We start from the raw sequence: 15,723 nt of genomic DNA on the forward strand, positions 1-15,723 counted from the left end.
CAGTGCTGTAGCTTGGAAGTCTATTGAGCAATGATTTGTTCGCTTCAGAAAAAAAAAAAATCCCCACGAAGTCTCAATCAATACTTTTATTTTGCAATCTACAGCAGTATGAAGGATTTTTTCTCCTTTCTCCCTTTTAATTCTTCTGTTCAGTTTAATTGTCTGTAACCATTCAGGTATGTGAAGGGTGTTTGTTTACTGTCCAATAAAACAAAGACCTTTTCAAATTTAAAGTAATATTGCTTATAATACCAAACTCTTCACCAGTGCATCCTGGAAGAACCTTCAAATCGTTGTGCAAACTTTCAGGGAATAACTAGTATGATCCACACTGGACATGTTTTATATCCCTCTGATGTCACTGAGATCTTGAAGATGTTGAGGGCTTCAAGTTTGAGCCAAATGTCTTTGAAAGTTAAAACAAGGCACACTAATGTCCTGGTGTAGTCAGTCATCTAGATTGTCTCTGGTGCAGTGAGCCAGTTTTCACATGAATTCAAGTTTTATGTCTCTATTGAAGAACACACTTTTCCTTATTGCTGTATTTTCTACGTCTTGCCTCCAGACCTTTCTGCAGTCTTTCATCCTCCTCCAAAGCTCTGCACATACAAACAGTGCATGCGAAATGTAAAATCACATAACTCATTGATCATTTTCACCATGCCAGTGCACCAAAACACAGTGTGACTAGACTCACCCTCTCTCTTTTGCATCCATGTCTCTGACCAGCTCGTCCCGCTTGTTGACCAGTGACACCAGCTCCTGCAGCAGTAGCTGTTCTCTGTGCTGCTGGGCCTGAGTCTTCTGCCAGTCTGATGGATGGAATATGAACGTGAGTCATATGATGGTACAGTGATGAAATATTGACTACTAAAGCTGCAGCTGCAGAGGAAATAAGTAAGTAAAGGTTTAAAGTATTAATAGACCAACATATGGGCCAAGATAGGCGTCATTTTTCCATTTTGTGTGTGTGTGTGTGTGTTTTTTTGTTTTTGTTTTGATTTTTCTCCCTGTTAACGGACACTCCCTTTTTTAAAGCATAGATGTGAAAAATAAATGGTTGTAGTTCTTGAATGCTTTGGAAAACAGAACTATAGTTGGTCTTTTTTAGGAAGACACTCAGCAGATTATTGCACAAGTGTACAAAGGTTATAAAAGTTTGATTACTGTCATTTTTTTTTAAACATTTTGTATTTTATACAAAATATATATTTTACAAAATAATTTGGACTCTACAATTGCTAGAAAAATCAAAGCCATATATCTAATCAAGTTGTGTTCCAAATTTGATAGTTGATATCACAACATAGAATAGTATAGAAGTTGATATCACAATAATTGAGCCTGCTAAAAGGATTTATGGTAACACAATTTCTAGAAAGTTTTTATAGGATGAATTTTGAGAGTTTAAACTTTCAAATGATACTTAATTTATAAAATATGTGGAAAAAAGGGTGCCAAGTGTACTGCTTCCGGGACACTGACAATTAACAGGTTAAATATTGTGAAAAATACATGTTGATTTGAATTATGGACTTACTTGTTACATCTCATCATATTGGAATTAATTACATTTGAAATCTGCAATCTTTTTCACATTTTTAATGTTTTTAGGGGTAAAATTTGATAAATTAATTTTTAACATGACAAATAAAAATGTGGAATGTGTAGAATATGGATGCCCAATATATCAGTAGCATACAGGCTAATATTAGATAATTGAATAATTAACTACAAGCTAATTTCCTTATATTACCCTTGCTGCCATGTGACTCTCACATAAAGTATATATATATATATATATATATATATATATATATATATATATATATATATATATATATATATATATATATATATATATATATATATATATATATATATATATATATATATATATATATATAATACAATACATCATAATGTTGTGATGCATAAATTCACTTGTAGTATTTAATATTACTGATTTTATTTTTGTCATGCTTCATGTTTTACACATAATAGTATAGAATTGTAATATCAGCCATTTATCGACCAGTATACAGTTCATTGCCCATAACTAATAAATTATTATGGGCTGTTATTATTAAATGAATCTTATATATTAGAATTATTGTATTGTAGAGCTGTGACAGACTGGCGCTTTCATTAAATAACTCATATCCGTTTCATGGCCTTCTTACCTTCAATAGCCATCATGGCTCTGAGCTCTCGGTTTAGCAGCTCAAACCTTCTTTCTAAATCCTGCTCTTCTTGCCTGCAAGGATAACGTCATTACTGTGTATTGTTGTGGACTGTGTCTTATATATTACTTGTGAATGTAATAATCATGACATACAGCAGCTCCAGATGGTCTTGTCTCCTGATCAAAGCATTCTTCTTGTTGACCAGAGTGAACCACTCCTGAATCAGCTTCTCTTCTTCATCTTTATCACTTCCTGTTAAACAGGTAATTAAGATGTATTGTGCTGCATTTCAAGAGTTAACTTGAAATCAGCTTTACTCACTTTCTTTCTATATGAGTGTTTTTCTTACCCGTCTCCATGAGCTTTCTGAGCCTTTTCTCCACGATGGCAGCTCTGCTGTCTATGTGCTTCTGTTCGGTTTCCAGGGCCTGGAGTTCACTCAACACATACTGATTGGTGTCCTGCAGACACTGACCAGGAAGTACCACAGGGAGACATACATAAAACCAGACAAGAGAGTATCGCAGACAGAGAGAGAAAAATAAAGCAAAAAGGGTTGGAAATGGGGAGGAAGAGAGATGGATAGAGCCAGATACAGAGAAGACAAGACCAACATTCATAAGACAGCAACAAACAATGACGCACAAAGATAATGGAGAAGAAAGGACAGGCTTGATTTAACTAAAAGATTTGTTAAACAAGGAAATTAAATATGGGATGGTAAAAGCTTGTGAATTTAGGGGCCGGATTCATGAAGAAAGGAATTGCTTTAGATAAATTCTAACACCGTGTCTACTAAGTGTGGCACAGACTAGTCGACTAATGCTCTGCCATGACGCTTCAAGCTTGACATCGACTAGTTGCCGATCATGGCCTATAAAGGGCGCGACAGGATAAGAAATCTTTGAAGTCCACTTTCACGCTCCGTTTCCAACAGTCGAAATGACAAATAAATGCATACTCCAAGAGTTCTCCACATATATTAAATTATATCATCTGGATGCTCAATATTAATAGGGGGAATGCACGTTTTACATAGCTTATTGTACACATACGTAAATAACCGTTCTAAACTAATGCGCTGCTGCATTGTAACACACACACACACAGTATAGCTCACACATCACATGCAGATTGCGCACACAGAAACATTCAGTAGCGCAGAAATGTATTGTCAACACTGTTCTGTGATTTATCAGTAAAATAGCTTAAAAACTGAAAAGCATATATTTCTTAGTAACTAAAACCCACAGCTTCACTATTAGTAGAGAGATACTGCCAGGTAGAATTAAACACGTTCGAGTCTCAGCTCAAGGCTCAAGCTTATTTGTTCATTAATGACGTAATCAGTGACTAGTCGACTGGACTTTAATCACATAAATGTCGATTTAACTCCTAGTGTCTACACCAGAAATGAGTGGTGCGACAGAACAAAAGTAAATAGAACCCATTATAATCAGTGATGCTGTCTACACAAGATGTAGTGAGACGCAACAAATCTGTGAAAGTAAACTGATGCCCCGTTCAATTTCTGACATAGTTTAAGTGCTCTAGTTACTTCTGACATGAAAAACAAATGGATTTGCAATAATTGCATTGTCGCCTCCAATGTAGACAGCCTCAAGCGTGGTGCGACCAGTATAGACACAGTGTAAGAAGTTTGTAAGATTGTTCCTAAGTGCAATTCTTGAAAATTCTTCTCAAATATTTTCTTAAGAACATCTCTTTTTTTTCTTAATAAGAAAATGACAGGTTTGGTATTATCTGATTGTATGGCAGGTTTTACAGAAGTCTCACTGATCGGTAAAGATTATCATCATAATCCTAATGATGTTGTAATGTTTAATACTTGAATAACCCAGTGAATTCATTAAACCTTAGGGGATTTAAGATATGTTGAGGTTATCCTTAATTTAAGAGGTTATTTACAATTATTTTTAAGAACATTCTTTTTAGGAATTCAAATTCTTTTATAGGTTTGAAGAACATTATTAAAAATGTTTTTGAGAGTGCAAAATATTCTTATTTTTTTTTAAGTTAGAAAATAAGAAGAAACAGCAATTAAGAAGACTTTTATTTTTTAAAAATGTTTTGTGAATCCAGCCCCAGAATTGGACTATTATGATGATTATTGTAAGTTTAGATAGTAGGGCTGCACAATATAGATGAAAATTGTGGTATGTGATAACTTGTTAAATAATATGATATGCTATATGATAATGCTATATTTACATGTATTTAAAAACAAAAAAATATATGCATACATATATACATACTAAAAACATATGTTTCATGATTCTCTAAATCTTCTGCAGCAGCAGAACTAGTTTGCTATGACTGGGTATCTTGCATACGTCAGCAGTCTATTCTCCGCCGTCTGCATCAACCAAAACTTTTACACTTTTTCGTAATTTAAAATAAATAAATAAAATCATTCAGTTACCTCAAGTCATTGCGATATGCATATCACGATTTATTCATCTGTGATATTTCTTTAATTTAATTAATATATTGTGCAGCCCTATTAGAAAGGCATTTTCTATGTATTTGACATGCAAATTGGCAAATTTTATATTTTAAAATCACAAGCTTTGAGGTTATCCAAGAATTTCACTTTTATAAGATGAAAGAAACACTGTAATTCTCTCAAATACTGAAGGTATACTGACCATTGTCTCATTATCTGCTGATTTAACATCTTGGTTTGCTTCATGAGGTTCTGCAAACACACATTAAATGGTGAAAAGAGGGAAATTAGAGTGTGAAATACCCAATCTTTCTAAATTAAAAAAGTTTTTTAGGAAGCTGTTTAGGAAGGTTACCTGTTTCAGCACTTTCTCTGGCAGCTGTTGAGCCATTTGTTCCTTCAACTGTTGGTTCACTTTTATCAGACTGTCAGAGGTTAGTAGAAAAAAGACAATTAGATTAAATATTAAAACACATAAATGTAAAGAAAGGGAAAATTCAATGTCCTTTACCTCATTTGGCTGCTCCTTTGAATCAGGTTCGTCCATGGATTCGCTCTTCAGTCGCGACCGCCGTTTCTTCATTAGATCTGCATCTCGTATGTGCCCAAACCCTGATCTGGAAGCCGCTGCGTTTGGTCGTGGCGGGGCCACAGGTGTCTGTGCACCTTCCTGTGTCTCCTTACTGCCCTTCTCATCCACCTTTCCAGCACGTTTAGTCCGAGGTGGAGGAACAAGACCTCCGTTGGGCTTAGCCACAGTGTCACTTCCCTCCTCTCCCAGTGAGTCCCTGCTGTTATTGTCTCCTGACACAGATCCAGCCTGGAGCCTCTCAGCACAGAATTTGGCTGCTGCTTGTACATCCGGCTGCTGGTTTGGCCCCGCCAATGCGTAGCTGGACTGACTGTTGTTCTGCTCTATCTGTAACACACTCAGCTCCTGCCCGGTGAAGTGTGCACGGATTTGGCACAAGTACGTCATGACAATCAAACGATCTGGCACAGAGAGTAGCACCATGTCTGAGGGCTCCAGCAGACGAGAGATTCCTAGTGATGCAAAACCATCAAAAGCCTGAAAGAAAAAAAAAGGCAGCACAAATGAAGGTTATATTTTGTGTATATAGTTCAAAATATCTATATGTGGAACATCTGCTTAAACCAAACTTACGTTTTTGTTGTTTTGCTTTATGTTGTGAGGCTCTAATGCACCAAAGTCACTGGAAAACAACAACTAGGTCAGTACATAATAACAAATGCTATATATTGTATATATAAAATTTTCTATATATTGTAATCATTAAGTTCACAACTTGTAATAATTACTTCAATGAGCTTATTGTTTCTGCCTGAAATTTATACATTATGTTAGCTAACTGCGTGATTTGTATATGTACATTTCTGAAATACATTGCTTTGACACAGTGACACCTCTGACAAAAGATCACTCTAAATTGTAATGTAGACATGCATTTTCTGTAGAGCTGCTTTGAAACTATGTCTTATGATACAAATAAAATGTTTAAATGATTGGTTTAATTGTAAACGATTAAATGGCAACCAAAAATAACAATAATCAATTAAAATAAAGTTGTTGAAAGAATTCTCAAACCCTAGCTATCAGTTTTGTGGGAGATCTGTATTTGGGAGATTCAAGTAAGTAATTGTGAGTAATTGTTGTCATGTTCGGGACAATAAGCTAAAATGGTCAATATTAAAATTATATATTATTGTGTCTAAAAAAAGTAAAACGTAAATCAATTATTTTAAATTCTACGAGTTAATTTAGGCTCCACAACATTATATTGTACAGTATGAACACTGGATATTCATTTTGATGTTGCTAAAGATTTAACATTGATCATATATTCAACAGTGTTTATATATATATATATATATATATATATATATATATATATATATATATATATATATATATATATATATATATATATTAAAAAAGCTTTTAAGTGAGTGTTATGTGATGCAGCGGTAAATTAAATAAAAAATAGAGGATATTAACATGCACAATTAAATATTAAAAATTGTGCTTTCCTAATTTTTTTGTACTTGTACAAAATGGCAGTTAATTGAACCAAATAAGTGTTTTTTAAGCTATTGCACATACACAGTCATACTAAGAAAGAAAGAATAGACATAAAACTTACATTATCTCAGGGTGGAAGTGATGTAAGATAGCACAGAATGCCAGGCCATTACGCCAAGAGGTGCTGAAGTTTGTGATTTTTACTCCCTTATAGTTCTTAGTGATCTCTTGACACCACACCAGCAAGGACTGACTGGAGGTCACCAGACCAGGACTGGGCAGTGGACTGGCAAACTGTATAGTGACAAATGGAAAGACAAAAAAAATAAAAATAAAGTAAGACCTGATTAGAAAAAAAAACAAAACATTTTAACATGTACTTTACATTTACATTTTAAACACCAAATGCCACTCACATCCCATGCAGGCAATGCTGAACCCTCTTTATTTGATTCATCTATTGTATTTACTATCGTGAGGTCCATGGGTGGTGGAATGATTTTCTTTTTACTGCGCACTGGGGGCACAATCACATGGGATGCCTCTACAGTGGTCTGTCCATTAACCTGCATGCTGCCTGGGCTCCTAGATGGTGTCTCGCTCCCATTAGCCTCAGGGGTTACATCAGAGGAATCCTTTCCTTGAGGATGACCAGCCCTGTTAAAAGGACAGGAAATATGTTAGACATACTGACATGATTTACACTATAAATAAACAATTCCTCATCATTGTTTTTGCTCCACCTGGTTTCCAAATTAAATTTTGAATTCAGTATTGTTCTGCTATGGAAAACAGGTATAGTTTCCCTCTCTGCAACGCTTAGAACATTTTGGGTGTTGTTTAGAGGTTAATGAAAAGACATGCAAAATATTAATATACACAGTGTTCAACAAAATAATATGGTGCTCAAACAATATAATATGGTAAAATAAGGCTGAATTTTAGTGTTTACATGCCACTCAAACTTACAACTCATCAGGCACTGGAGATGGTGGTCTATCCTGCTCTATTTGAGCCTCTTCGCTTCTATCAATACTTAAATCTGCTTGTTCCTTGTTCTTAGTTTCAACTTCTGTTTCTGTGTTTTCTGTCTGGTTTGTGGGCTTAACAGCTGGTGTATCTTGGCACTCCCTTTCAGCTGCCATACATTCTAGCTGGACATTTTGTTCTTGCTTGTGTAACAGGACATTATCATCTATAACAGCATTTCTAGAATTGGCTTCTCTGTCATCTGACTTAAAATTCTCCAGTAGCACAGAGGACATCTGAGACTGACTGATGTCAATCTTCTCATCTGTCTCCTCTGGAGAAATCACTGACGGTTGAGGTCCAATAGTATTCGTGATTTCAGTGTGATCTAAATTTGGCTTTATCTCATCCATGGGCGGTGTCATGCTAGACTTGAGTTGCAGGGGTGGAGTTGGAGGAAGTTCGAAATCAGACTTGCAGGGAATCAAGCGTATCTTGCGTGGAGCAGGAGCTGGAGGCTGCGTCGTCTCCTCTTCTGCCATTTGACGAATCTTTTCTAACAGAACACTCTCCTCTGAGAGACTGCCATCTTTTAGACTGAAACTTTCTGTACCTTTTATTACCTCGTGGTTTCTTTCGAGTTTAGGAGAGGGAAATGGCCATGGGACCACAGAGCTCCTTGGAGAAACGTCCTGCCCGGAAACAACATTTTCATCAACGTTTATATCTGTTGGTCTCACTGTGGCTGCTACAATAACGCTTTCCGATGCCTTGGTGATGACTGGGTAGCTGTCTTTTTCCACCACAACTTTTGAAGTGTTATCAATAGACATGGTTTTGGTAATGTCGCCCTCTAGTGGTGATAAGTTATTCTCATTCGTCTCTTTCGCAACGTCACTGCATTTCTCAACAGTCTTTACAGTTGTTGTCTCTGTAGTTACATGTGAAGGAGTGGTTCCTTTTTCATCACATTGTGGAACCACATGTCTGTTAGCCGCTGCACTGCTACTTTCTTGATTTATGGCATCAGAGCCGACTTCCTGTAAAGGCACTGGGTGTGGTGACTGCATACTCTCATCTTGACAAGGAGGGATAACTTTGCCAACAGGTTGGGAAATATTTTCCGGTAGTGTAGTGTCTTTTAATATAGACACACATTCAAGTGAAAAGGCAGTCTGAGGTGCTTCTAGTGTTTGTTTGGCTGTGAAATCTCTTGGGTGTGGTATTGGCTGTATTGAGGATTCCTCTGGTCTGTGAGAAATGGGACACCAGAACATAATATCAAAATGTTGCACCTTACCAATTTGGTTATTATAGCGTGCAAAGGTTTTTCAGTAAAAATGCAATTAAGTGAAAATGGCACAATCAGTCCCAGCAAGGGGCTACAAACAGCAGCGTTAGCCCACAGTCACTATGTAACATTTTTTTGCTCACCATTTTTGCTAGCTTGCATCAGCAGTTGCAAAATAGACAAACAAGCTGTGAAACTGCTTAGTCCTTTTTAAAAAAACCACAAAGAGCCAAAAAAATCAAAGCCTGCGCTATTAAAAAAGGAACCAACACAATGTTTCATGCTCAAAATATATACACTACCACTCAAATGTTTGAAGTCGGTAAGATTTTTTCTCTTATTCTCACCAAGGCTGCATTTATTTGATCAAAGATACAGTAAATACATAATAGTATTACAATTTAAAAACTTTCCATTTTAATATATTTTAAAATGTACAGTGCTCAGCGTAAATTAATACACCCCCTTTGAAAAGTAACATATTAAACAATATCTCAATGAACACAAAAATTTCTTTTCAAAATGTTGACAAGACTAAGTTTAATATAACATCTGTTTAACTTATAACATGAAAGTAAGGTTAATAATATAACTTAGAGAACAAAATTTTCAGTTTTACTCAAATTAGGGTGATGAAAAAATGAGAACACCCCACTGAAAGTCTCTGGAGAAAAGCGAAATTTTAGACTACAAATGTCTAATTTAACAAGAATTCAACCACAGGTGAGTCTAATTATTCACTACACAGGTGTCCAGCAGACAGTTGACTATAAAAGGGTGTTAAAACCCCTTCCCATTTCAGGCTGTCAGCAATGGCACCACATGGAAGAGAAATGTCACAAGACCTGAGAAAGAAAATAATTTCTTTACAACAGAAGGTGAAGGCTACAAGAAGATCAGCAAAGCTTTACTTATCAGTCAGAATACTGTAGCAAAAGTGATACAGAAATTTAAAAAAGATGGAACTGCAACCATCTCACAGAGATGTGGACCTCGACAGGAGCGTCTTCTGATGAGAAGTGTTGAAGAAAATCGGCATGCAAGTTCACTGCAGTTATCTAAAGAAGTAGAAAGCCAAACTGGGGTGACTATTTCCCATGACACAAAACAGCGTACACTGCAGAGGAATGGCATGCATGAATGCCGTCCACAAAAGAAGCCTCTCCTAAAGCCAGGCACAAAAAAGTGCAACTAGGGTTTGCCAGGGCCCTTGCTGACAAAGATGAAGAATACTGGGACTCTATACTCTGGAGTGATGAGACCAAGATAAATGTTTTTGGAACAGATGGCTTGAAAACTGTATGGTGTCGCAAAGGTGAGGAATACAATGAAAAATGCATGGTGCCTACAGTGAAACATGGTGGTGGCAGTGTCCTTATGAGGGGCTGCATTTCATTGATGGCATCATGAATTCACAGATGTACTGCTCTATACTGAAAGAGAAGATGCTACAGAACACCTATGGGGAATTCTGTAGAAACAAGTTGAGCATCACTCTCCATCCAGCATCCAGTCTCTAAAAGAGGTCATTCTTGAAGAATGGAAAAAGATAGATGGTGCAAAATGTCGCCAACTTGTTCATTGCCATGCCTAGAAGACTTCATGTCATTAAAAATTATGGAAGCCAAAGTACTAGATGTAATAGTTTATGTTGTGGGGTGTACTCATTTTTGCATCACCCTAATTTGATTAAAACTGAAAAATGTGTAATCTAAGTTATATTATTAACCTTAATTTCAAGTTAAACAGATGTTATATTAAAGTTAGTCTTGTCAACATTTTGGAAATTGTTTTTGTGTTCATTGAGAAAATGTTAGTTTTCAAAGGGGGTGTACTCATTTATGCTGAGCACTGTAATTAATTCCTGTAATGGCAAAGCTGAATTTTCTGCATTATTACTCCAGTCTTTAGTCACATGATCCTTCAGAAATCATTCTAATATGCTGATTTAGAGCTCAAGAAACATTTCTTATTATTATCAATGTTAAAAACAGTTGTGCTGCTTATTTTTTTTTTTTTTTTTTTATAGAAAATCGTGATTAATTTTTTTCAGGATAAATATTTATAAGCATTTATAAGGATAAGCATTTATTACTGTCACTTTTGATCAATTTAATGTCATTGCTGACTAAAGCAAAGTAAAGTATTAATTATAAAAAATACCTTTGACCCAAAGTTTTTAATGGTAGTGCATCCCAACCCATCTCTTACAAGGACACAGGACGCATTAAATGCACTGCTTTACATCACACACAGACACCACCAGCCCTTGTCACAGACAAATACGAATAACGACTAGAACGCTTGACGGTCAGCCATACGGAACAAATTCGTGCTGATCGTAAGGAGGGTCATAAAAATGAGAGGCAGTGCAGGCAGAGGTCATGCACTTACCCTCCATCCATATATAGCTCAGCAGACCACACTGTCCCTAAGTCTTCCTGACCCAGTTCATATTCTAGATCCTCCTGTGAACACCCAGACTCCGCCATAGGCCTTAAATCTGCTGCTGTTGTCTTGCCAGGAATCATCTTGCCAAGTAGAAGTTCTTCATGTCCATTTCTTTTTGGGCTTTTGTGTATTTTTATTTCCTCAAAATCGACCACCGTCACCGGACAATCTGTTTCCACAGCACTGACGTTTTCCACCTCTTTCTTAGCAGATATGTCTTCTTTTGTGGTTTCCAGAGGTAAGCATGGCTCTTCATTTATCTCTTCATTTGATATCACACTCTCAGACTTTAATTCCATCTTCACGCTTTTGTCATTTCTGTTTGGTGTCAGTATTTGGGTTTGCTCTATTGCTGTTTTCTGTTTAGAAGGACTTCCTTCATCCTGGGCTTTGAAATTCATGGATCTGCTTTGAGTTTCTCTGGCAGCCAGTTTCAAGCACTCCACCAAGCTCATGGCCACCGGCTCGGCGGTCTGAATATCTATGTGTAACTCGCTAGATGGTAATAAATCCTTGATTAAGTTTTCCTGGGGGTCATCATCAGTTGGATACTCAATTTTGGTGTCACAGAAGGCCTCGGGAGGGAGAATTTCAACCACAGATCCATCTTGATTGTTCAAGATCGTGTCATCTTGAACATCTGTTTCTGCTGCGCTTGGCTGCTGTAGTATAGATGTCATGGTCTCATAACTAAAGGATGAGGATATTTAAATGACAAAATTACATTACACCATGACAAAACAAATGGTTTCCATTCGCAAAGGCTGTTTTTGATTTAGCCTTGAAAATCACCAGCCGGTATTTAATCAATCAAACAAGCAAGCAGTGCTTCTCATCACTACAGGACACCCTAAATGTGGATGCAAAAGCTTTCTTGCAAATGTACAATCACACCTAATAACAACCTTTCAGTGTTTCGAGGGAATTAAATTATAACCATGCAGATGCTGAGGCCAAAGAAGCTCTGTGCAAGTCTCAGAATTGTCCCACACTTACCCTTTGTACAGAACACCAAAAATCCCCTGTATGAAGCCTACAGATACTTCTTCCCGATCAGAAATAGAGTCATGTTCCTGTATACACGTGTCAATAGTCCTGTCTGTTCCTTCATCAAGCTCAAGGCCAGGTTCTGTCCCTGAACCAACCCCTTCAGTATTCAGATCTTCTTTAGGTCCAGCCTGAGTTGTCCAAATTGTCTCACTGCCAGTTTGCAGCATCTTTTTATCATCTAAATCTTCCACTTCAGTGATCTTCTCTTTCTTTTCTTCTGTCTGTCTCTCTCTGATAGCATTTTTAACCGATTTGTGGTGGAAAGGGGGCAAGGCGAAGGACTCCTTTTGCTCCTCTGGCTTGTTTTCTGATGTTTCCTGTCCACGTTGGCTGCCATGGACCAAAAAGTATAAGTGACAAGTATATTCTTTGAATATCAATATTCTCTTACTAACATCTCAACTCCCAGCAAGTAAAACAAATGATTACTTTAAGAGATGCGTCAGTAACACAGGCAGAATAAATACATTTTTTTGTAACATTATAAATGTCTTTACTGTCACTTTGGATTAGTTTAATGCATCCTTGCGGAATAAAAGTATTAATTGTTTTCAGACAAATAACTCGTACTGACCCCAAACTATAGTATGGACAAAACCATTCAAGCCCAGATAGTTCACAGTCCACACAAAACTCCATGCAGTGAGGTTAACAAACCTCAAGCACTTACCCCCTATCCAGGACCTCTTTTTCTGTTACTGACTTGCCCATGCTAACAACCTCATCACTTTTTTCTATTGTTTTCTCCTCTACTGTGGCCCATAACACACTCTCTTCTTCAAGCGTGACCTTTTTCTTTAAAGCATTTCCGTCAGACTCAGTATCCAGAGACAGGTTTGGCGTCAGAGGGCAAAGTTCCTCCAGATGCAGTGCTGCCCTGTTTTCCTTTACAGCAACAGCAGGGGAGATCACAGGAAGTGAAGGCTTCATACGGATCGGTATACTGACTTTAACAGCTTCTGTTTTCTTCTCCTTAATAGTCTCGGCTGGTTGTGGCTTTAGGACATTGGAGGGTATCGGCTGCTCGGACACTGGTTCAGTTAAAACGAGATTCTCAGCATCCTCGATTTTGTTAACAGATTTTTCTCCACTGTGAGGTAAGGAACAGGGTTTATGACACATTTTACTTACCTTGTTTTGATCAAACATGCATTAATGAAACTTTATCCATGTTCATTCGCCGGCCGTAACACTTATTAAAACATGGAGCCAATTTTAGCACACATTTATCCAAATCATCGAAGTATGGCTTGCCAAAACTCACTCTCTTACACATGAGAGTGCACAAAAGACCATTTTAACACGCTTATTTGTATGAGACATGTGACAAAACTCAAGCATGCAAGCACTTGGCCATGGCTGAATATTAAAGACCATATTGGGCACTGTCAAAATGTCTCTTACCCTCCATCTAAAGATTTTTCTGAGGACACTTTGGCTTTATTTTCTTCTTTTGGCATCTTGTGAGGCGTTTTGTGCTTTTTTATTTCCTCATCTGTTTCTTCATCCTCCTGATCTTTTACTTTCTCTTCCAGAGAACTCCAGATCGGCACTTTTGCTTGGGTGAATGAAAGTGAATGGACCTCCATGCTCTTCTGTGTTAACACTGTGTTGTCTGACTTCTTCATGATCAGTTCTGGTTCAGCTGGTCCACTGACTGCTGGAGATTGTTCTGAGATGCATTTAAGGACTTTGGGCTCCAGGGATTGGGGATGAATGGGAGGAAGCACTTTGGGAAGAGCTGATATCTGAGGGACAGTTGCTTTGAGGCTAACGCTAGGCCTGTCAGTTGGAGTGAAGGCCATTTCATTTTGACTGAGAGAATAACAGGGAACAGAAGAATGAGACAGGAAAAAAAATTAGAGAAAGGTCAAGAAATTTTCATTTAGTTAGGTGTTTAGGAAGTTCAAATATAAATTTCTGGAGAATGGATGTGGTTGATCTAATTCTACAGAAGAGTGTGGTTGGGGAAGAATATAAAACAAACCTATCTGTTCATACTGAGGTCAGTTAGTATATTTAAAATGTGTTATCTATTAAACAGTTTCTGTTCATGACACTAAAGTTTTATGTGCCTAACTATTCAAATGAATGTCATTAAAAGACAGATATGAGTTTATTGAGGAAGTAGCACTAAAGAGGAAAGTTCCAGTTTGCAACTGTTTGGAAGTGTAATAGTACCATGCGAGCAACACACTCACCTTTCCTCAATAGTTAAAATCTTGTCCAGATGATCCTTATGGGACTGTTGCTCTCTCAAACTGCTGTCGACCTTAGACGCAAGGACTCCTTCCACCAACACTTGACTTTTTTCCCTGGGAATATCTGTAGGTTCTTGCTGTAGAGGTGATGAGCTGGATAAAACATTGTGGATATTTTGTTCAGTAGGGGTAACTCCAGTTGAGGCAAATTTCTTGAATATCTTGTCCTCGTCTGACTTGTTGAGTTCGGCACAAAGCAGAGCACCCTTCACATTCTGCTCATTCAGTTCCTCTTTTGGAGAAACTTCCCCTGCTGATTCAATTATTGGGTTTTCTGGTTGCTTTAGTAAGTCATCATCGGTTATTGAAAAGGTTTGAACCAGACTGGACTGCATTGGCTGTTCAGTGTCAATTTTGAGTGGTTCTTTCTCAGGGCATCTGCTAACAGTAACATCTTTAATGGGTTTAGAGGTCATGATCACTTTATCAAAATCGGCCAATTTAAAATCCGGCTCTTCCTCAGCCAACGGAGGTTTCTCTGCAATAAAAACTTGATTTTTCTCTCCAAGAGTGGAAATTGCAGATGAGTGAGGTATTGTTGCTGGAGCAGAGAATGGGTGTGGAGGAGGGACAGTTCCAATGTCCAATTCCTCAGATCTGGAAGCTTCCACAGGCTGTACTCCAGATGTGTCTAAAGATGATGTGACAACAGGCCCAAGACTGGGGGACAAAGATACTTGGTGTCAAAGGTGGGAAAATATGGGGTGAGAGGCCACAAAGCATGGCGGTGTTTGGTAAGATTAGATGCAGCTTTTCCTTAGAGAGCACTTTGTGTGGCAGCAATGTTAGTGGCGAGAAAACAGGACAAACGAGATAGATGCAGGATTGGAGTGGTGAGGGAAGGCAATGGAGAGTTTAAACATTTGCACAGCTGGTGTAGGCAAATGTCATGGTCTGTTTATGATAGGCTCATCACAAGGTCATGCATTTCCCCCATTGTTATTAAGGAACCTTTTTTTTTTTCATTTAAAGAGATAAATTTGGATTTGCGACCATATGAAGCCTAA

General features: G+C 37.5%; 1 protein-coding gene across 9 annotated transcripts in view; it reads right to left on the reverse strand.

The window, feature by feature from the left end:
* Nucleotides 1-449: 449 nt before the first annotated feature.
* The window catches only part of ehbp1l1b (EH domain binding protein 1-like 1b), a 31,763-nt gene continuing 16,489 nt past the window's right edge, over nucleotides 450-15,723 (reverse strand). For 3 of the 9 annotated variants that reach the window (XM_067397892.1, XM_067397891.1, XM_067397890.1), the window contains 17 exons: nucleotides 14,657-15,376; nucleotides 13,860-14,270; nucleotides 13,126-13,545; nucleotides 12,402-12,785; nucleotides 11,349-12,095; nucleotides 7,664-8,914; nucleotides 7,111-7,351; nucleotides 6,816-6,988; nucleotides 5,819-5,867; nucleotides 5,165-5,722; nucleotides 5,009-5,078; nucleotides 4,856-4,905; nucleotides 2,536-2,656; nucleotides 2,339-2,438; nucleotides 2,184-2,257; nucleotides 698-812; nucleotides 450-599 (listed from right to left, as the gene is read on the reverse strand). In XM_067397892.1, coding sequence (XP_067253993.1) covers nucleotides 512-599; nucleotides 698-812; nucleotides 2,184-2,257; nucleotides 2,339-2,438; nucleotides 2,536-2,656; nucleotides 4,856-4,905; nucleotides 5,009-5,078; nucleotides 5,165-5,722; nucleotides 5,819-5,867; nucleotides 6,816-6,988; nucleotides 7,111-7,351; nucleotides 7,664-8,914; nucleotides 11,349-12,095; nucleotides 12,402-12,785; nucleotides 13,126-13,545; nucleotides 13,860-14,270; nucleotides 14,657-15,376 — 5,572 coding nt within the window. In that variant the 3' untranslated portion in view covers nucleotides 450-511. The remainder of the gene's footprint in view (nucleotides 600-697; nucleotides 813-2,183; nucleotides 2,258-2,338; nucleotides 2,439-2,535; nucleotides 2,657-4,855; nucleotides 4,906-5,008; nucleotides 5,079-5,164; nucleotides 5,723-5,818; nucleotides 5,868-6,815; nucleotides 6,989-7,110; nucleotides 7,352-7,663; nucleotides 8,915-11,348; nucleotides 12,096-12,401; nucleotides 12,786-13,125; nucleotides 13,546-13,859; nucleotides 14,271-14,656; nucleotides 15,377-15,723) is intronic. The other 6 variants (XM_067397889.1, XM_067397887.1, XM_067397893.1 and 3 more) reach the window with 5 other exon arrangements.

Source organism: Chanodichthys erythropterus, chromosome 10 (genome assembly GCF_024489055.1).
Source record: "Chanodichthys erythropterus isolate Z2021 chromosome 10, ASM2448905v1, whole genome shotgun sequence".
NCBI classification, from domain to species: Eukaryota; Metazoa; Chordata; class Actinopteri; order Cypriniformes; family Xenocyprididae; genus Chanodichthys; species Chanodichthys erythropterus.